The sequence below is a fragment of the Brassica napus genome, chromosome C8 (genome assembly GCF_020379485.1).
Source record: "Brassica napus cultivar Da-Ae chromosome C8, Da-Ae, whole genome shotgun sequence".
NCBI lineage: Eukaryota > Viridiplantae > Streptophyta > Magnoliopsida > Brassicales > Brassicaceae > Brassica > Brassica napus.
The window spans coordinates 34443285-34466132 of NC_063451.1; the positions used below are offsets into that span (position 1 = coordinate 34443285).

The following is a 22848-nucleotide window of genomic DNA, read 5'->3' on the forward strand; positions in this document are numbered from 1 at the left end:
ATTTATCACCTCCATAATTTTTTTTCCTACAAAAATGTAGTCAGTGCCTAAAGAGAGGACAATAAGACAATATAGATGCAATCGTTATGATGTCAACTAGAACTGTACCTGAGATTTTGAAAACTTTGCTCAAAACTGTATCCTATACCTCCCTCATCTAAAGAGAGGGCAATAAGAGAATAAATACAAAAAAATTATTTTAAAAAATCATATATTTTATCATAAAAAATTATATTCATATTCAAGTCATAATAATATAGAATCCACCAAATATTTTACTATCATCTCTAGCTATAAGTAAAACTCTTTAGTCAGTTTTTTTCTTTTACACTTAATATTTTTATATACCATATGAAAACACACACACACATATATATATATGTATATATATATATATATGGTTTTTAAATGGGGAACCTATAAATGAGGATTCTACAGAAAATTTTCAAAAGCCAAATATAAAAGTTCAGAACCGGAATTCACACCGTCGAGATTTGTTAATCGGAGGAAAGCCAAGTTAACCTAGCCTTCCCTGAGGGTCCCAGTTATCTGCTGGGCCACGCACAACACAATCAATATGAAAGAGTCGAAAGTAATAAATCGTAAAAGAGCGAAAAGAGAACAAAAATGTCTTATTTCCGAATTCGCGTTTGAGCGTGAACAACAGGTAAGATCCTAGGCCACGAGAGCTGTCGGTACGTTCGCTAGTCTAGCCACCTAAGTTCTAACCTAGTCGAGTCGCAGCTCGATAGAAAAAACGGAAAAATGCCTAAATTGCTCTAAGTATTAAGTTTGCTCTGAGAAAGCTCTCTCTTGCTCCTTGCCTTAAGCCCACCTTATATACTCTCTCTAGGTCGATTTGCACCTTTTCCTGGGCCGGATTCGTCGCGAGACGGCCTTTTCCATTTTTCGTCACCCTTCATGATTATCTTCGGAAACTTGACATTTATCTTTCTCTGCGAATAAAAAATAGACCGTCATATCAGCCTTAGGCTCAATCATGTTCTAAAATCGTAAGTGGGCCGTTTAGCCGCGGTTCAGACCCCTTTTGGGCCGTTTTGGAACTTAGACATTTTTACGATTTTTCCTAAGAAACAGCCGTTGGTTTTTCCGAAAGGATTCCAATTCCCCGTATAGTTAAGGCAACTGGTGTTCAAGCTAACCATAGCCGTTTTATACGGCAGGCAGGAATCCATTTCGACAACCAAGTTTTTATAACTTTTCCCGAAGTCTTTCTTTGATAATCATAAGCGAGACGAGACATGGGTATTGTGTCCAAGGGCCCGAGGATTGTGTTACGGGAACTTAGACGAGGATGCACGGTTTTGGGACAGGAGGTCGGTCCTCGCCCATGGGTGCGATGACCTCGGTGCGAGTCGTCCTCGCCCATGGGGGAGATGACCTCAGTGCGGGTCGTCCTCGCCCATGGGCGAGGTGACCTCGGCGCGGGTCGTCCTCGCCCATGGGCGAGGTGACCTCGGTGCGGGTCGTCCTCGCCCATGGCAGAGGTGACCTCGGCGCGGGTCGTCCTCGCCCATGGGCGAGGTGACCTCAGCGCGGGTCGTCCTCGCCCTTGGTGCGGGTCGTCCTCGCCCAAGGAAGAGATGACCTCGGTTGAGACGGTCCTCGCTTACGATCAAGACCTCATCCAGACTGATCCTCTTCTCGACATTCCTCGGTTCGCATCCGCGAAAAACTACTTGATTATCCGTTTTCCGGGAATGTCTAGTTTTCAAGGATCAATCGAGAGTTGGTTTTCTGGGAACTTTCAGGCATTGATTCCGTCGTGACCGGTTTTGACCCCAACAGTTAGCCCCCCAGCAAGCTAGGATCCGCGGACATGGGTGTGAGGTCCTAGCTTGCGGTATGACTTGTTTTGATGGAATTAGACGTAATCGTTTGCCGAAAGTCCGAGAATGAATAGTACCATTTTTTCCTATATAGGTGGAGTAAGTTTTTTTCAAAGTCTTCCTTAACTTCTCTTCACAAGAAAATTTCTCCAAGGTAGAAATTTCTCTTATCCTCTCTCTCTTTACCTTTGTGTCAAAGTTTTTGTCTTTCAAAAAATGACTTCAAGAAAGAGATCCTCTAAGAAAAAGACTTTCCCTCAATCTTCTTTTGGCAATCCTTGTACCAATGAGGAGATTGTTCCCAAAGAGGAATTCGAGGTCGAGCAAGAAGAGAAGGAAGCGTACTGGGACGCTTTGTGCGGTTCGATAACTCCTCCGCCCGAAGTCTTCTATCCCACAAGACCCGCGACGCAGCTTGATCCTACCCTTCCGAGCAGGACCTCTCCCGCCTATCTTAAGACCCTTCGGGAGTTTTACAGAGTTCCGAGCGGGGTTGTATTTCGAGTTTCGGTGCATGGGGAGAGTGCGGAGGATCCCCCGGAGGGACTCTTCACATGCTATGAAGCTTTCCTGACACGTTGTCGCATGTGGTTCCCGATTCCTGAGGCCATCGTCCGCGCACTCGACCGTTTTGAGCTGTCGATCAGTCAGCTAAACGTTGCGGCGTTGCAGAACTTTCTTGGCGTGTTGATCCTGAGCTACGAGCTCGGAATGGACCTCAGCCCCGATGACTTTGAAGGGCTATGGTCGACACGAAAGACCTCGATTGACTACTCATACCGCATGGCTCCTAAGAGACATATGTCGATAATCCATGGGCGTACTTCAAATGCCAAGGGATGGTTCGAGCGTTTTCTCTATGTTCGAATCGATGGCGCATCCGTCGAGGAGAACTGTCTCCCCTTGTTCCGTGGCAAATGAAACTTTCATCATGGTACGATGGTTGGAAATTTGGTTCGTATAGATACTCGGAGGTATCTAACGCATTTTTTTTTGTAGCGAACAATATCCTCCCCGCGATCCCCAGGGACCTGTTTGCTAAGCGCGATCTTCTCCCCAATGGTCCGTTCTTTTGGGATTCCTTCACCCTAGACAGGATCCGGAATGCAGTGGCGCTCTACTGATCGGGAGGAATCTCCCGACCTTTACGTGCATCGGACATGGACGAGCCACACCCCGACTCTGTTCCCGATCAGAAGGAGAGAGTTAGGCCCCGAAAGGACAAGGGAATCGCTCTCGAAGACAGAAACTTTCTCTCAGAAGATCTTCCGCTACCCGGATGGAACTCGGGTTTCGGCCCGGGTGATGGGAGTGGAACCAGCGAGGCTCCTCTTCCGATCTACTTCTTTGCCAACCTTCCTCCCGGTTTTACTATTCCAGCATCACTGGATGAAGCGTCGAGGAGAGAAGTGGTCGCGTAAGGTTCTCGGTTGATCAACGAGGTTTTAGCCTCTGAAAAATTATTTTTTTTGCGAGTCTTCGTTTGTTGCTTCCATGTTTGACCCTTGATTCGTGTAGGGAATGCGGATCTTTAATTCAACGCTTGACGGAAGTTTCAGAGTGGCGCGTCTTTCGCACTTCAAGGCCGAAGAGATCGAGAGGAAATTCGTCTGTTTTCAGAACGAGGTTGCGGAAAGGTAGCACAGGCAGGCTGAGTCCCATTCCCGATCTCTCATTCGTGCGGAGAGGAAAGGGAGGAGGACGATTGCTGCTGAGTTAGCGAGGAGAGCTACATTGTTTGATGCTGAGTTCAGGAGTTTCAAGGACGCTCAAGACTACGTGGGTGACTTCCGCGAATGCTATGGTTCGGTTGGTACCCTTTGGAAGTCGCAGAACGCTGATTTCTCTTTTCTCTCCGAGGTTGCTGAGATGCCGGGCCTCATGGATGGGATCGCGCAGGCCGAGTCGATGGTTCCTCCAATCGAGGGGAGGATCTGAGTGCTTTGGGAACCCATCAAAGTTTCGTAGGACGCGACGGAAGCGGGAGCCGATGCTGCGGACGAGGGAGGAGAAGTAGATCAGCCTGCAGACTCATTTGGAGTCTCGATGTCCGGGTATCTTGACCTTGATCTCTGAAGGTCGTCGGGATTGCTTTCCTTTTGCCTTTATCTCAAGATTTCGTGTGGTGTTTTAGGCCGAGTGTGGCCGTTTGTTATTTCAGTGTGCTATGGCCTTGCAAGTTCATTTGACTATGTATGCGGGACTGGCCGTTGGTGGCTTCGAATCCCAGCCGCTCTGCGGCCTCTTTATATATAACGAATGTTCTTTTAGCATTCTATGGGTTTTAGTTTATACTTCTGCCAAGTGTCGAGAGAAAGACACGAGTAGTCACTTTGTATCTTAACTCTTAATTTGTCTTTCCGTTCGTTTGCTCTTTCGAGGGTATTCGAAAACGTTTAGGAGTTTTACGAAGTTTCGTGAGCGTTTTAGACGTGGACGATGAGACATGTTTTAAGATCTCGTATCAGTTTCGATATCATGCCTTCTGATGTTAATGGACCAGTAGGACTGGTTTAGGGCAAGACCTGGGTTTACTTTCGGCTCTAAGGCTATGCGACGACTAATCAGCTTTCGTTTTGCCCGTTGGCGATTTCTACCTGATTCTTTCTGATTAAAGTCTGAGACTGGGCGCCGGCTTATATGACTTGTGTGGGAAGAATCGAGCACTCTCCAGAGAACGTCTGGTGTGCTGACCAAAATTTCGGATTTTCTTGTATAGCGCGCTATGGTATCCTTGTCGGATGTAAGAGAACCTTTAGTTTTTATGAAAGGTTTGACTACGAGTTCTTTTATAGAAAACGTTTTGGACTTGTCCGTCGGGGCAAATCGACGGGCATTTTGTATTTTAGAGTCACGAATGGACTGTGTATTTGGATAATATCTTTCGAGAAATATTTGCAACGTGTCGCTTTCTCGAAGATATGTCTTTTGCTGTGAGATGGCTACGATCTTCGTTTTTATAGAAGATGCGTTTTCCCGGTCTTGCTTGACCATGAGTATGTGTGAGTTATGTAGGAATTAGTCTTCGTCCAAGGACTGCTTGGACGGTATGCCCTTATCTTGGGCGTTTCTTAGGCCAACCTTAGATTATTGTGACTTATTGCAAGTGAATTGTAAGATCGGAAGAAGGTAGAATTTATTGAAAAAGTTTCAAAAATATCGAGTACATTCATGGATATTTCGGACTTTGTGGGAGTATACGAGTATACATACCCACCCACCCCTTTTTAACAAGGGGGATAGCTGAACTTGTCGATATGACAAGCTGCCTACGTACCTCTTTCGAGGATCAAGCCATCTCGTAGTTCTGCTTGTTGCTGCGGGTGTTCCTACTCGCTTGATGGGATCGTTCCAGTTACTTAAGCCGTTGGGGCTTCAGTTGGATCGACGACCGTTTCAGGAGTCGGGATGTCCTCTGGCAAGGCGATGGACTCGGGGACTATGTCGCTGTTTGGAGTCGTTGCCTGGTCGGGTGATTCTGGATCACTTTTTATGGAGCTCTCGGGAGCGTTTTGAGGTTTCTTAGCCCGCTTCAGGTTGACCCCGGGGGTGTTCCGAGTTTGTCGTAGTTTATGCTCGGCTAAGAAGCAGAGCCTAGACTGTTTCTGGCATCCCCAGATTACCGCTGTTCCGTTTGGAGTTGGGAACTTGATGCCAAGGTGGTAAGTCGACGGTACCGCTTTCATGGCATTGATCCAAAAAGTTCCCATGATGACATTGTAGATGGACGGGTTATCGACTACCGCGAAGTCAATGATTTTAGTCACCTCTTTAGCTATCACTGGGAGTTTGATTGATCCGAGGGTCATTGACGTTGCACCTGAGAAACCGGTGAGAGGTTTTGGTTCCGGGACGACTTCTCCGAGTTCGATGTTCATCCTCCGGAGGGTATTGCGGAAGACGACGTTGACTGTGCTTCCCGTGTCGATAAGGATCCTTCCCACTTCCAGGTCTCGGATTACCAGATCGATAACCAATGGGTCGCAGTGAGGTTTGTTGATTCCGATGGTTTCCCGCTCTTCGAAAACGATCGTATCATTAGCGCTGTCGTCAGTTGGGGACCGAGCCAGCCAGCTTGAACTCGTCTCAGCCTTCCGTCCATAAGCGTTGATCGACGAGATCGAATCGCCATAGAATTGCGATCCCCCGATGATCATGCTCACCCTTCGACGGTTGCTGTCGTTTCCTCGGTCATCCTGCCTCCTTTCGCGTTTCTCGCCCGACTGATTTTTGCGCGTGTCATTTTCGGGAGACTCTTTATCAGTTTTGGGAGGGCGATCGGAATCCAGAAGGAGGTCTTTTATGCATGTGACCTTCGAAATTTTGCCGGCGAGGAGTTTCGAAGCAAGCCTTGCGCCGAGAACCTTGCAGTTCATAGTGGAATGACCTCTGGTCTGGTGGTACTCGCAGTAGGAATTATTCTTGAACTGGTTCCTGGTCCAGGTATTTTCGGAAGTCTTTCCCTGTTCGGAGTTGATAGCGTAATTATGCTCGCCCTGGAGATCTTCTCCCTCGTGGTGGACATACCTGTCGTTGCGAGGGTTTTTCCTTCTCGCGGACGTCTTCTGCGGGTTGTACTTCTGGGAGAGGACTTCATCTCTTCTTCCATCATGATGAAGTCTGTTGCCTTGTGAAGAGCGTCCTGGATTGTTCTCGGTTTTTCAAGGGATATCAATTGCCGGAGTTTCGACCTGTACCAGAGAGTTTTCCGCAAAGCGTCGACTGCCACTTTGTCGATGATTCCAGTGACTCTTGCCATTACCAGCTTGAACCTGTTCATGAATTCACTGAGTGGTTCGTCTTCTCTTTGAGATAGACTCCAAAGGTCGACGTCTGAGGTTTCCCTGTCCATGAACATGGAATACTGTTTGAGAAACTCCGAGCCGAGCTGACGGAAACTTCCGATGGAGTTTCGTTTCAGACAAGAAAACCATTCGAGCGCGGCTCCTTTGAGGTTTTCGACGAAGAGGAGGCAGTAACCAGCGTCTCGTTCGCGTTCCTTGAGTTTGCACCTTCCCATCGCGATCTGGAAAGACTACAGATGCGCTTTCGGGTAGGTGATGCCATCGTAGACGGGAATTTTGATCGTCCCAGGATCCTCAAGAAGTCTGTTGATCTCGGGTGCAGCGCTTGTCGCGTGGTGAATCTGCGACTTTACCGCCTTGACTTCTGCCGCAGTTTTTGCGATGTACTCGCGGAGATCATGGATCACATCAGGATTTCTAGTAGCCTTGCGAGACTGTCGGCGTTGGCTGCGGTGGATTCGAGCCTGATTCTCGGCCAGTTCTTCCTGCTCTACCCAATAGAGGTTTTCTTCTTCCTCTATCATGGGCTTTTCGAACGACGCGTCTTGCCGAGCGGACTGGTTTCGCGTTCTTCTCGGATGGACGTTGGCACCTATGTCCGAGTGATCGGACTGGTCGCTTATGTCCAGATCGATCCGCTCGAAATCGCCTCCTTCGTTGCTCCCGGCGGGAGGTGGAAGGTTCTCCGCAGTCGGTTGTGCGCCTGGCGGGACTGTTCTGTCAGGGTTCTGACCTGAAGAATCCTTGTCTGCCCGTGTGGCCCGATCGCTCGGAGTCTCGAAATCGAGTCTTCTGCCGCTGCGAGCTCTTGTGGCCCCGCGTGGGGTTTTACTCTTGGCCTTCGCCATTAAGGTTTCTACCTGTTTTGCGAGAGAGGCCACGAGCTTTCCTTGTTCGTCCGACTTTTTCTGAGCGGAGGCGAACATTTCTTTCATCTGGTCCAGTATCACGGCGTTCGTAGTGACCGTGGATACGTTTCCAGCTGAAGTTCAGCGTTGGCATTGACGGAAGTCCCGTCGTGCGTTTGCTTGTCTTTGTCAGCGCCGATCGTCATACCTGACTGAGCGTGCGCGGTTGCGTGAGAGATAGATCTGTATCCCCCCCCCTCCTTCTAGCGCCAAACTGTGGGAACTGAAATTCACACCGTCAAGATTTGTTAATCGGAGGAAAGCCAAGCTAACCTAGCCTTCCCTGAAGTCCCGGTTATCTACTGGACCACGCACAACACAATCAATATAAAAGAGTCAAAAGTAATAAATCGTAAAAGAGCGAAAAGAGAACAAAGAGGTCTTATTTCCGAATTCGCATTTGAGCGTGAACAACAGGTTAGATCCTAGGCCACGAAAGATGTCGGTACGTTCGCTAGTCTAGCCACCTAAGCTCTAACCTAGTCGAGTCGCAGCTCGGTAGTAAAACGGAAAAATGCCTAAATTGCTCTAAGTATTAAGTTTGCTCTGGTAAAGCTCTATCTTACTCCTCGCCTGAAGCCCTCCTTATATACTCTCTCTAGGTCGGTTTGCACATTTTCCTCGGCCGAATTCGTCGCGAGACGGCCTTTTGCATTTTTTGTCACCCTTCATGATTATCTTCGGAAAATTGACATTTATCTCTTCCTGCGAATAAAAAATAGACCGCCATATCAGCCTTAGGCTCAATCATGTTCTAAAATCGTAAGTGGGCCGTTTAGCCGCGGTTCAGACCCCTTTTGGGCCGTTTTGGGACTTAGACGTTTTTACGATTTTTCCTAAGAAACAGCCGTTGGTTTTTCCGAAAGGATTCCAATTCCCCGTATAGTTAAGGCAACTGGTGTTCAAGCTAACCATAGCCGTTTTATACGGCAGGCAGGAATCCATTTCGACGACCAAGTTTTTATAGCTTTTCCCGAAGTCTTTCTTTGATAATCCTAAGCGAGACGAGACATGGGTATTGTCTCCAAGGGCCCGAGGATTGTGTTACAGGATGAGATGACCTCGTCCATGGGCGAGATGACCTCGGTGCGGGTCGTCCTCGCCCATGGGCGAGGTGACCTAGGCGCGGGTCGTCCTCGCCCATGGGCGAGGTGACCTCGGCGCGGGTCGTCCTCGTGCAGGGGCGAGGTGACCTCGGTTGAGACGGTCCTCGCTTACGATCGAGACCTCATCCAGACTGATCCTCTTCTCGACACTCTTCGGTTCGCATCCGCGAAAAACCGTCTTTTACTTGATTAACCGTTTTTCGGGAATGTCTAGTTTTCAAGGAACGATTGAGAGTTGGTTTTCCGGGAACTTTCAGACATTGATTCCGTCGTGACCGGTTTTGACTCCAACATTCAACAAATATTTTTATTGTTTTCATTGTAAAACTATACAAATATTATACATATTTAAAAATAATAAAAGCAAACTATACATTTTTATCTTAGAATCCATGGAAAACGTTGAGTATGCCGTTTTTACTAAAGTGTTATTATAGCAAAACGTAATTATTAGAAAATATACGATTTTGTGTGAAATTCCCATTCGCACATGCAAATATATAATATATTATTTCTTTCTTCTTTTGAAACAAACAAGTGGGGGCACGCGTTCGTATTTTGTGGCTCGTGTAAACTAAAATAAGAAAGATTTATTCTTGGGTTCATCCCCTAAGGGTTTACCTCTACGTTCACCAACCAATAGGATTGTGTTATTTTACATTCGATATTTTTTAAATAGGAAAACAAAATATTGTCAAATTATATTATGTTTTTAAAATTAAAAAGTAAAAAGAAATCAATAAAAAACTAGTAGTAATTACAAAAAAAAATATTTTTAACCTCGTTAGCGAAAACAATAATCCCTTAATCATAATCCCTAAACCTTAAACCCTTAGGTAAACTCTAAACCCTTGGATAAATCTTAAACTCTAACTCAAAATCACTAAACACTAAAACACTCAAGGGTTTAGGATTTAAGGTTCAGGGTTTAGGGTTTTAGTGTTTAGTGTTTTTATTTAGAATTTATGATTTATCCAATGGTTTAGGATTTATCCAAAGGTTTACAGTTTACCCAGGGGTTTAGAGTTTAGAGCATGATTATTAGGGGGTTCTTAGGGTGAAGTTCTTAGCGGAATATAAGAACCCGTCTCTTAACTTTTAACTACAAAAGCTAAGAACCGGCTCTTAAAACTCTTATTTAAGAGCTGGTTCTTAGCTTTTGTAGTTAAAAGTTAAGAGACAGATTCTTATATTCCGATAAGAATCTCACCCTAAGAACCCCCAATAATCATGGTCTTAGGGATTAGGATTTAGGGTTTAGTGTTTTGTTGCGTTAAAAATATTTTTTTTTTAATTTTTTTTTCTGTAACTACTATTTTTTTTTTTACTTTTTTATGTTAAAAACATAATATATTGACAATATTTTGTTTCTTTTTTTAAAAGATATCAAATTTGAAATAATGAAATTATATATGTTGGTGAACCTAAAGATTCATTCTAGGGGGTGAACCCAAGAATAACTCAATAAAAAAATGCTATAATAGACTAGCAATGAACGATGAATATTGCCCGTCTTAAAAGGAGATTCCAAATGTTGGTCGATGGCTATTCCTGTTGAAGGTGAAGTATACAATATTACAAAAGCCTCTTATAGTGCTCCATTGTTGAATATATAATGGAAATGATTACATTTGCTTTGTAAGTTATATTAATAATCTAAATTAATCGGTACATTGGTTGTTTTGGAATGAAATCAAAGGCTAAGAAAAGCCGCCCTTTGGACGCCACGGAAATGCACAAGTTTACACACAAGGTTACACAATTTCACACGATTTTAAAGAATACTAATGATTTGACAAAAGATATTCTTAATTGACTTTTATCCCCTTTTAAAGGTCGAATATAATACGATTCTATGTATGTTTGACTATATATTGCATACTGTTGAGATTTCTCAATATATGTTATATCTTTACATCGTAAGCCTAAGATGATCTCAGTCACACTCACAAATGCAAGATCTTCATCTACCACCCACCCCCCCCCCCCCCCCCCCCCCCCCCCCATCCCTAATACAAACTAAAAAGGTTGGCTCCCATCAAATTTTTGTGTTGTTGTATGAAAAGACTTCGCAGTGATCAGCCTTCATATTGTGTGATATTGTATACTTCACCTTCAACAGAAATAGAAATCTACCAATATTTTAAATTTCCTTCAAGACAGGCAATATTGTTTACAATAATTTATTGTCTATCTTATTGTTGGTCGTTGCATTGTCCAGTTTTTATTAGCAAATTTTAAAAGATAACAAATGACATATCTTACTCTTACAGTATATACGACAAAACAAATTCAGAAAGTTTAATCAATATTTTAAACTACATATCAGTTCAACCAATAATATCAGATCAATACAGAGTTTGTTGAGTTTTCTGAGTTGTACTAAGTTCTTAGTTAGTGTGTTTAGCATTGTAGCCAAATTGGATATTAACTGGGTTATTGGGTTTACTTGTCCGACCTCTAGTCACAGATACAACATTGCTTTTAACTGAATCTCATGACCAAAAATGTTAAAGAGTTGTTTCTAAACATTGATTGTGTATGTAATATGGAAAATATAGATGCCAGTCTTCAATTGAGGGGGCAAAAATCGCTATATTATACGTGTATGTGGATGTTATTGTTAAAATTTTCAACTCGTATGTGTCCGACAACGCCGCCATGCTTCCAAGAAAGATATTTTCCAAATTAAATAATAATGACAAGACACACAAATTTAAAGAGGGAATAAAAACTAAATCAATATATAGAAGAAAAAAAAACAAAGTGGTCAACAGATTCACTAGAACAATGTCAAAGGCACCATCACCATCAACAAAACCACTATATGGCCCCTACCAGTCACTCACCACTCACTTATATTTGTTTTTCGTTTTCGCCGAACCAATGTAGGACATAACAACATATTAAAAGACTGTATATCATGTTTATTTAAGAATTTAGTCAATATTGTTACTATTGAAGCATATACTTACTTAACTGGGCATCACATCTCGTACTTCTCAAAGTTTTGATTCCTAGGCGTATTTCTATTCAATCTACTCAAGTTTGAGCATTTTTGGAGGACATAAAGAAATAAGATTTGAAGAAGGTATGATAATCAGCATCATAATTCATTTTAATATATATAAGTATATAGATTGATATATTATGACAAAATACATATTTTTGCAGTTTGTAAATCGTATGAATGTGTAGTGCGTTATAATCGTCCACTTCAGCTCGAACAATCACCTATTTTATATATGTCTTCAAAATAAAAGCATAACAAAAAAGCATTACAGTAATGTAGAAGACTGCGCATGCATATAAATATATACACACTTGGGATTGCGGAAATAAAAGGGGTGTAGTTGTATAAAAGTGATAAATATGCTGAGATGACATGTTGAAAGTGAAAGAAAGCTTTTGGTTGGCTCCTGCACACAAGGAAGTCAGATAAAGGAACTCACCGTAGACTCCACTGGCCAGGCTTCTATTTATACACACAATCAAATACAATTACAAAAAATATTGCTTTCTTTAATTTGTATTTAAACGCAAGACTGAAGATTTAAAATGTTAATATTTATATATCTGCCATTCTTAGAATTTAAATAGTTTATGCTGAATCGTAAATATGTGAAATCTTACATGTGGTGAATTCATGTGGAACTTGTAAATCATATGAGACAAAACGTCCAGCCGTTCAAGATTCTTGTTTGATTAATTCTGTCAACAAATAAAATTACAATCTTATGTCTTATATTTATAATGTTTCAAAACCTCCCCGTTTTTGAATAGGAAACCATACCCTCCGCTAGCTCATTTAAAACTAGTTATTAATTATTTGTCATCTAGAAACAACACTATGAAAAACATTAAGGAAAGAGGAGAGAAAGATGTTTGACCAAAAAAAAAAAGAGGAGAAAAATATAGACATCGAGTTTTGAAGATTAAGAAGAAAAAAAAAATTATATTTGTAAACTAGGCATTACTTATTTCACAACAAATAAAACTAGAAAAAAAATTTGGTCATTATGTACGGGTCTATAGCTAGGAAGTCAGAAATAATGGAAGGGTTTTGTAAAAGAAATTACGTAAGATTATCTTCTTCTCTTCTTTTTTTCCCTTTTTGAGAAAAATCTCCTTCTTCTCTTTTCCCCTGAAACATTTTGTTTATCTATTGGAAATCGTGGAATTGGGGTTCTCTGTACTATGCAAGATAAAAATGAATTACTTGATTCATTAGTTCGGGATATAAGAGAGATAAATATGCCAGAAACATATACAATATATTCGTTTACGTGAACTATATATATATGTATATATATTTAATGAACGTTGTTCGTCATCAAGGCTATCGATATAAAACGATAGTGTGGCGTCAGGGACTCAGGCACTAAGTTCTAGGGGATTCATGCACTAAGAACATATTTATCGCAGGTATTTTAGGTTGGGTCTCTTAACGTAATATAAGATACGGTCTCTTATCTTTTAACTAAGAAAGTTAAGAGACGTCTCTTATATAGAGATATATTAGACGTCTTCTAACTTTTTTAGTTAAAAGTTAAGAAACCGTATCTTATATTTTGCTAACAGACCCAACCTAAAAGACCTAGAATAAACATGCTCTAAGTTCTACGGAGGTCTATAGACTATATATTACTTAATCTAGATTCAAGCAAGCTTAGTTAAAAAGAAAGAAAAATAGTCACGTGGTATAAATATTGGAACATAGGCACATAGCAACATTCTTGTTTAACGTTGTCGCGATTCTGCTAATGATATATGTGTGTGTCTTAACTATAATGGATCCATTTATAATTTCTAGATGTGGTTTAATTTCAAATCACATTAAAGTTTCAATGCGTAATACATTTCTCATTTACATAACCATAGAAAAAAGTTACTGTTCCGTTGAAACTTCATGAAATCATCGTTTTACAAGGAATCACATGTCAGTATCATACATTTGTAACACCCCCACAGGCTGTTTTCATCAACTTTCCAACCTTACAGTTGGTCCGTCTCAGAGTTTTAGCGGTTCAAAGGCCTTCACTCTTGCTTTTCCCCCTTTCTTTTGGTCTTTGCCACAAGCACTTTTTCATTTAGTTATATCATTTCGAAGCTTCTTTTGTTTCTTCCTCTCCTAAAGTGAATCTTTCGAATGAAAGTAAAGATATTATTCTCTCTGATTAATCAGTAGGCACAATCTTGATTTGTTTTCTTTTAAAGATATCTTTTCACAATAATAAAGAAGACAACCATCATTACAGAATAAAAAACCTATTTCTATGATATGATTATAATTACAATCTTCACCACCTCCCATGTGGGCGTTGAACAAGTTGTTAATAGGCCATTAGGCTAAAATGGCAAAGAAAATGAATGTAAGCATTTCCACCAATTGCTGTATGTTTCTTTCTTACAATAGAGATTGCTTTTGTTCTTTTATATTTAGAGAAAAATGTTATTTCTCTATCATAAAGACATATTTTTATTTTTAAAATGATGCATTAACTTATTTTTTTATTATTATAACTAAATAAATATTTTTGAGAAGTATATATTTTATAAAAAATTAGAGTTAAATTATTTATTAACATAAAAATATTTTAAGAAAATCTATAGTTTAGATAACATCATAATTTTAAGTAAATATAGTAAAAGTTAAAATAAATGGAGTTAATTTTTGACTTTCATAAATAAAAACTATTAGTTGTAAAATTAAAATAAAATATATTGAGCAAAAATAGGGAAAAATAAAATAATATGTTGGTGATACACATTTTTATTATAGAATGCTACTATTTTATAAGAAAAAACTAGAAAAAATAAATTTGGAATGGTAATTGTGTAGGCATGAGAACATTTATTTCTCCACCATGATTAATCTTTTTGTCGACGAGAAGAGGCCCAACATGAATTATATCAAGGCCACAAAATTAGCATCTTAAAAAACAGGATTCTTGATGGTTTGCTGGGCCTTTTTAGAGACCCATTTCAACCATGAAAATAAGTGTCTTACTAAGAACATTTAAGAAAGAATTTTCACGTTGATCTCTAAAAGGGAGCAATTAACTCCAAAAGCAAACATCTTCCAGTCCCCTATACAAGCCAGTTGCTAATATATAAGTTCCAAAACAAGAAAGACCCCCTATTTTGCATTTTGCATTTTGCAAAACCTTTAATTAAACGTAGAAGAAAAGAGTCATGGCATAATTAAAAGAAAAAAAAAACACTTAGTAATCTGCTCGTAGAAACTTCTCATACTCAGTCCCATTCAACGTCTTGTTTATATCTTCCCAGTTCTTGATGTGATCTGACAAATCCCCTCTATGTATTTTCACCTGTCTGCTCGACAAATTCTTCACAGGAATGTTCAAAAACTCTTGAACTTGTTCCAGTCTCTGCATCAAACACCCCAAAAAGAAGTTAAGCAAAACATATATCAGTTTTCAATCTTTGATTGTTATGAAACCTCACCGTTCGATTTGTTATGAGATCTTCATAGAATACAACCATATGACGAGTGGTATTGAAATATTCCAATGCCTTTGCAGCTAAACTCTCTGTTTCATGCAAATCATGGATCAACGATGTTGAGTTGATTACAGGTTTGTACCTAGAAAGTGCATCTGCCTGCAGTACCAAGAAACTATTTCAAAATCAAGAATCCAAAACAAAAAAAATCAAAAGATTTGTTTTAACCTCTTCAGGAGAATGAACATGAGACTTGTGTGTTCCATTCAAAAGCTTAGCGTAGCGATCATAAGAATTAGCCAACACAGAAACCATTCTCCTCAGAGGATTCCTTCTGAATAAAAATATAGCGGAGACGCCTCTCCGGTTAAAGTAATCAACAATCTCTTGGTGGTTATCCAACAAACCCTGGTTAAGCATCCATTTGAACCCAATCGCAGCAGAGCACTCGTTCTTCGAAGCGCTCGTAAACCAATCCAGATTATAAACTCTATCAAGAGTCTTAACGATTGAAGAAACGTTCCTTCTCCGGTCCAAAACCGAGAAGATCTCTCCGTTGGAACTCACGTTGTCGTGACTGTTTAACAACGTTTCGAACCAGCCGCTTCCTGATCTTTGCATTGAGAGTATCGCAAAGAACCTCACTGGATTGTGCCCACATTCAGATCTGTTTTCAAAAAGAAAGAAAGTGAATAGACAAACAAAGAAAGAAACAGAACAAAGAGTTGTTGTTACCTATTGAAAGTCTGTGGCTTTGGGTAATGAATCCGAGTAGTGATAGGAGTTGGGACAAGTTGTGAGGTTTGGAAACTGAACTGTTTTAAGCAGACGGAGGAAATGTAGAGACCACAGTGTTGGGTAAGCTTTGATAGCTTGAAGCTCAAGATATCCTTTATCAAGTTGGATAAGGATAAGACAAGCTTAAGATAAACCTAGTAGTCTTAGGAGTTATCTATAACTATTAGGAAAAGGAAATCTACTCTAATATATATATACATACCGAGTTGTGGTATTGATATAACGATAGAGGAGTGTTTTAGTTTTGAGCATATTTTCTAAGGCATTCAATAAAGAGAGCAAGTTCTTTATAATCGTGTGTGTGTTCGAGCTACTTTATTTGGTATCAGAGCGTTAGGTTACAATCATGGGAGACGACAACACCATTATACGCACTAAGGAATTCACACCACCAACAATCCAATGCCCCATACTGAACGCTACAAACTATACGGTATGGAGCATGAGGATGAAAGTCTTATTGAAGATCTATAAGGTTTGGGAAACCATCGAACCTGGTATGGAGGATATAGACAAGAACAATATCGCAATTGGCTTATTGTTTCAAGCAATCCCGGAGTCTATGATACTGCAAGTTGGCGAGCAAGAGACTTCCAAAGGGATATGGGACGCGGTCAAAGCACGCAACGTAGGAGCTGATCGTGTCAAAGAAGCACGTCTACAAACCCTCATGACTGAGTTCGACAGGATCAAGATGAAAGATTCAGACACAATAGATAGCTTCTCGGGGAAGTTATCAGAGATGGCGTCTAAATCAGCGGCACTTGGAAAGATCATTGAAGAAAATATTCTAGTGAAGAAATTCTTAAATAGTCTACCAAGGAGCAAGTACATACAGATCACAGCATCTCTCGAGCAAATTTTGGATTTAAATACTACTCCGTTTGAAGATATAATCGGGAGATTGAAAGCTTATGAAGAAAGAATTCTTGATGACGATCAAGATACACAAGGAAAGCTCTTATATTCAGATTCATATCAAAACAATGGAGCTCGAGGAAGAGGCCGTGGTCGTGGAGGAAGAGGATACAGAGGACGAGGAAGGGGCAGAGGAAACTCACAAGACACAACAAATAATCAAACTCAAAGTCAAGAAAAGGAGAAGAAGGACAGATCAAAGATTGTTTGTTTCCGATGTGATAAGAATGGCCACTTTGCATCCGTATGTCCTGAGAGACTCCAAAAGATACAAGAGGCAAACAAAGTGGAGACAGAAGAAGCTGATCCATCCCTTTACATGCACGAGATTGTATTTTTAAACGAAGAAAACTTGGTGCCAAAGAAATACGAAACCAAGAAAGGAGAAGAAGATATTTGGTACTTAGACAACGGAGCCAGTAATCATATGACAGGGAATGTGTCATATTTTTCAGAACTTAATCGCAATATCAAAGGCAAAGTGAAATTTGGAGATGATTCGCATGTCAACATAGAAGGCAAAGGATCAATCATATTTCAAGGAAAAACCGGAGAACAAAAGCTAGTTACAAACATATACTACATTCCTGATCTCAAGAGCAACATCCTAAGTCTAGGACAAGCTACGGAAGTGGGATGCGACGTAAGGATGAGACTAGACTACCTAACGGTACACGATCCAAACGGGAGATTATTGGTTAAAGTAACCAGATCACTAAACAGATTGTACAAGATAAAACTCAAGATCGGCAAGCCTATGTGCCTAAATCTAAAGCTAGAAGATGAAACGTGGAAGTGGCATGCAAGGTTAGGACATGTAAGCTTTAAAACAATAAAGTTGATGTCCCAACAAGAGATGGTGCAAGGTTTACCTAAGATAGAAGACGAGAAAAGACTTTGCGAGTCTTGCTTGGTGGGCAAGCAAACTCGACAAACCTTCCCAAAATCAGCTACATTCCGAGCTTCAAAACCATTGGAACTACTACATGCTGATCTGTGTGGCCCTATTACGCCATCTACCATCGCAAATAACAAATACATATTTGTGATAATAGACGACTTCTCGAGATACATGTGGTCTATCTTGATGAAAGAAAAGAGCGATGCATTCAGTAGATTCAAGGCGTTTAAAGAGCTAGTGGAGAGAGATCTAAACACAAGAATCATGACTCTAAGAACTGATCGAGGAGGTGAGTTCACGTCATTAGAGTTCAAAGATTTCTGCGACAACAACGGCATCAAAAGACACCTTACGGCACCATACACACCACAGCAAAACGGTGTGGTGGAAAGGAGGAACAGGACGTTGATGGAGATGACACGGAGCATCCTTAAGGCAATGAAGGTACCAAACTACCTATGGGGCGAAGCAGTTCGACATTCAACCTATATTATCAACAGAGTACCAACGAGAGCTCTTAAGAACATGACGCCATACGAAAGCTTGCGGATAAAGAAACCAAACCTAAACCATATAAGGGTTTTCGGTTGCTTAGCATATGCAAAGATAGACAGTGCAATGCTCAAGAAGCTAGACGACAGATCGTTGGTTTTGGTTCATCTTGGAACAGAGCCAGGATCCAAAGCTTATAGGCTTTACAATCCGGAAACACGAAGAATTGTAGTAAACCGTGATGTCGTGTTTGATGAAAAGAAAGGCTGGAATTGGAATAAAGACACTGGGGCAACGCGAGATCCAGGCATGTTCCAGATGAAGTGGGGAGAAGTCATTGATGCAGGACAAGGACCGGTTGTGATCAACGATGGTGAAGATCAACAACAAGAGAACAACGATCAGCACAATGAACAAAACGAAGATCAAGAGAACGATATTGATCAAGATGTTCAACCTCAACCTCAACAACAACCAACACGGCAATCAACACGACAAAGCAACAAACCTCGGTACCTAGATGATTATGTTCTACAAGCAGAACTAGACATCGAGAGTCTTCTTCTGTCCATAAACGACGAACCAAGGACCTACCGAGAAGCAAAAGGGTGGTCAAAGTGGACTGATGCTTGTGGAGAAGAAATAGACTCAATCAACAAGAACAAGACATGGTATCTTGTTGATAGACCGATAGGAGCTAAGGTAATTGGTCTCAAGTGGATTTTCAAAATCAAAAGGAATGCTGATGGTACTATCAAGAAGTTTAAAGCTAGGCTTGTAGCTAAAGGGTACGTACAAGAATCAGGCCTCGACTACGATGAAGTTTTCGCACCGGTTGCAAGACTTGAAACCATAAGACTTCTAAGTGCTCTAGCAGCGTCACACGGGTGGCAAATCCATCACTTAGACGTCAAGACAGCTTTCCTATACGGTGAGCTAAAGGAAGATGTGTACGTTGAACAGCCTGAAGGTTTTGAAACTAAAGGCAAGGAGAAGAAGGTCTACAAGTTATCAAAAGCTTTATATGGGTTAAAACAAGCTCCACGAGCTTGGAATACTAAGCTAGATCAAGTGCTAAAAGGAATGAAGTTCACTCGATGCTCAAAGGAGAATGCCGTGTACCGCAAAGAACAAAAGGATGCGATCCTTATCGTTGCGATATACGTAGACGATCTTTTTATAACCGGAAACAGCATCAATACTATAAATGAGTTCAAGAAAGGGATGTCATCGAAGTTTGAGATGTCTGACCTAGGGAAGCTCACCTATTATCTTGGGATAGAAGTTCATCAAGGTAATGATGGAATAGAACTTAAGCAAGAAGCATACGCAAGAAAGGTTCTACAAGAAGTCGGCTTAGAAACATGTAATGCGACCAAGATACCAATGGAGTTTGGTCTGAAGGTTTCAAAAGCTGAAGAAGAAGAAGAGATAGACGCAACGAAATACAGAAGAAACGTGGGATGTTTACGATATTTACTTCACACACGACCGGACCTTGCGTTCTCAGTCAGTGTGGCTAGTCGTTACATGCAAAGGCCTCGAAAGTCACATGGCGACATCATGAAGCAAATTATGAGATATCTACAAGGAACTTCTGCATATGGGCTAAAATACAAACGAGAAGGGACAAAGAAACTGACTGGCTATAGTGATAGCAGTCACAACATAGACCAAGACGATGGAAGAAGCACCACGGGTCACATGTTTTACTTTGGAACCTCACCGATCACTTGGTGTTCACAGAAACAGAACACAGTTGCACTCTCATCGTGCGAGGCAGAGTTTATGGCCGCAACTGAAGCAGCACGCCAGGCCATATGGCTCCAAGACCTTCTAAGCGAGATCACGGGCTGGAAGGTAGAAAGAGTCCTTATCAAGATTGATAACAAGTCGGCTATAGAGCTTACCAAGAACCCTGTTTTTCACGGCAAGAGCAAGCACATACATAAACGGTACCATTTCATTCGAGAATGCATTGAGAGAGAGCTCGTCGACGTCGAGCATGTACCAGGAACATTACAAAAGGCCGACATCCTCACGAAAGCTTTGGCAAGAATCATGTTCGTTGAGATGAGAGACTTGATAGGAGTTCAAGACTTGTCTAAGAAGGATTCAAAGCTCAAGAAGGAGAATGTTGGGTAAGCTTTGATAGCTTGAAGCTCAAGATATCCTTTATCAAGTTGGATAAGGATAAGACAAGCTTAAGATAAACCTAGTAGTCTTAGGAGTTATCTATAACTATTAGGAAAAGGAAATCTACTCTAATATATATATACATACCGAGTTGTGGTATTGATATAACGATAGAGGAGTGTTTTAGTTTTGAGCATATTTTCTAAGGCATTCAATAAAGAGAGCAAGTTCTTTATAATCGTGTGTGTGTTCGAGCTACTTTACACAGACCATTGCAAACACCAAAACTATCATTCTTAGGAACAGAGGTGATCTCTTTGGTTGCTTTATTACAATCGCTGCACTGTCCTGTAACGTCAAACATCAAAACCTGAGAATATGCTAAACCCTAATTCAACAATTTCATATGTTATGAAGATAAAGAGAAGGTTGATTCAGTTGATAAAACAAACATGCAGAGAAACCCAGAAGCTTAAATCATTAAAGAAGGTAGAAAGAGAGGACCTTTCCGTATAAACAGATGAACTCCGCCATTGATGCTTCTGGAAGCTTCTGAAACAGAGCAAACGTTAGAAGAGAAGAAGAGGGAGCTTTAGATAGGGGGAGGAGATGGATTCATGGATTTTCTACAGAGAATCTGACAAGGAAGAAGAAGAAGAAGAAGTAGGCCAAAAGAGATTAGCATTTTAAGGGTCTGAGCAGAGAGATTTTGTATAAAATTATAAAGTTTCAACCTCGTGGAAAGTCGAGCCACTGACATTAAACCATGGGGACTGTCTTTTTCTTCTTCGCTCATTAATCACAGACTAATACTAATTAATTGTTTTTCTGTTCTTATCAAGTTCTAGTTTGGCTTTCGTCCCCATATTCGATAGTATTACGCATGAGAGTTCGGGTATCTGTTGGCGTTCGGATAAGGTTTTTCGGATTTCGGTTCTCTTTTATAATACTTTTTAGGTTCCATTTTAGTAAATTTGCAAGTACGGTCGGGTTCGGATATAACACATTGGGTTCGGATCGGTTTTGTATCACATCATAGAACCCATAAAGTAATAATATATCTTTCGGATTCGGGTTATATAGCATCGGTTCGGATATACCCAAAATAAAATCTAAAATTTAAAATTAAAACATAAAAAATATATATTTATTTATATATAATTAAGTATTTAAGGTAGTTATTTAAATTTTAAATACTTATTGTTAGATAACATATCAAAATAAATATGAAATTGAATATTTGAAGTATATATTCATGTTTCATATAATTATATTGTATATTATTTTGGACATTCGGATTGGTTTCTTCGGATTTTTTTTTGGATTTTTCAGTTTTTTCGGTTTTTCGGGTTACCCGTTCGGGTTCGGTTAATAACATTTCGGGTTCGGATATGTTTTGTACCACCTTACAAGATTCATTCGGATATTTTTCACATTTTAGACTGGATACAGATCGAGTTTTTCGATTCGGGTTCGGTTCGGATTTCGGGTTACGGATATTATACTCAGGCTTAAATAGTATTATCAAGAAATTATTATTAAGCTATTAATATTTCATTGTTGAAATATACTAGTATCATGTGTTATGTCATTACGAGTGTCCTTGAATTAGTGTTGAAGTAGAACTGTAGCTGTAACTGTAGTTAAAAAGTAAGTTTTTCCTCGGATCTTAATTTCACCAACCAATAGTATTTTGTTAATTTATATTTTATATTTGTTTTAAAGAAACAAAATAATTAGTATTTGCTAAGTATTATGTTTTAAAATTAAAAAAAGTACAAATAAATAAAAAATAATAGTTGCTACAAAAAAAAATGTAACGCCGTGAGTAAAACAATGAATCCTAAATATTAAACCCTAAATTTTTAGGTAAATCTTAAACTCTTGGATAAATCTTAAACATTGGATAAATTTTAAATTTTAAATCATAAACAATAAACCCTTAATCCTAAAGTGGAAACTTTTGAATAAAGCCTAAACTCTAAGGTTTATGGTTTATCCAAAAATTTAGAGTTTATTCGAGAGTTTAGAGTTTATCAAAAGTTTATGATTTAGTATTTAGGATTTAGTGTTTTAGTGGTGGCGTTATAAATATTTTTTTAAAAAAAATTAGCAACTAATTTTATTTATTTATTTTTACCTTTTTATCTTTAAAACATAATATAATTTAGCAAATACTTATTATTTTGTTTTTTTTTAATATAAAATATGAGATAACAAAATATTATTGTTTGATGAATCAGCGTGTTAGTGAACCCCAGGGGTGGTGATGTTTACGGGGGTGAATCGAAGAAAAATTCTGAAAACTATTAATCGAAAGTTTATTTCGAAGTAGAAATTGACTACTTTTTTTTTTTTAACTTGTTTGATGAATTTTGACTTGAATAACTATTTTGAAGTCGAGTGGAAATTGCATTCAATTGTAAGTGTCAGGTCACGCGCGACAGTCTGTATTTTATTTTACATTGA

At 39.9% G+C, this 22848-nt stretch overlaps 2 protein-coding genes across 2 annotated transcripts; both read right to left on the reverse strand.

The window, feature by feature from the left end:
• Positions 1-5209: 5209 nt before the first annotated feature.
• Positions 5210-6226, reverse strand: LOC125591983. Its single transcript, XM_048766941.1, has one exon. It carries the CDS (start codon positions 6224-6226, stop codon positions 5210-5212), a length of 1017 nt encoding a protein of 338 aa, XP_048622898.1.
• An 8461-nt stretch (positions 6227-14687) lies between these two features.
• On the reverse strand, positions 14688-21169 carry LOC106378802. The gene is made up of 5 exons (XM_022694615.2): positions 20884-21169; positions 15870-20727; positions 15363-15801; positions 15138-15293; positions 14688-15061 (listed from the first exon to the last, which is right to left on the reverse strand). The coding sequence occupies exons 3-5, from the start codon at positions 15753-15755 to the stop codon at positions 14894-14896; spliced, it is 717 nt and encodes a 238-aa protein (XP_022550336.1). The 5' UTR covers positions 15756-15801; positions 15870-20727; positions 20884-21169; the 3' UTR covers positions 14688-14893.
• Positions 21170-22848: the final 1679 nt, after the last annotated feature.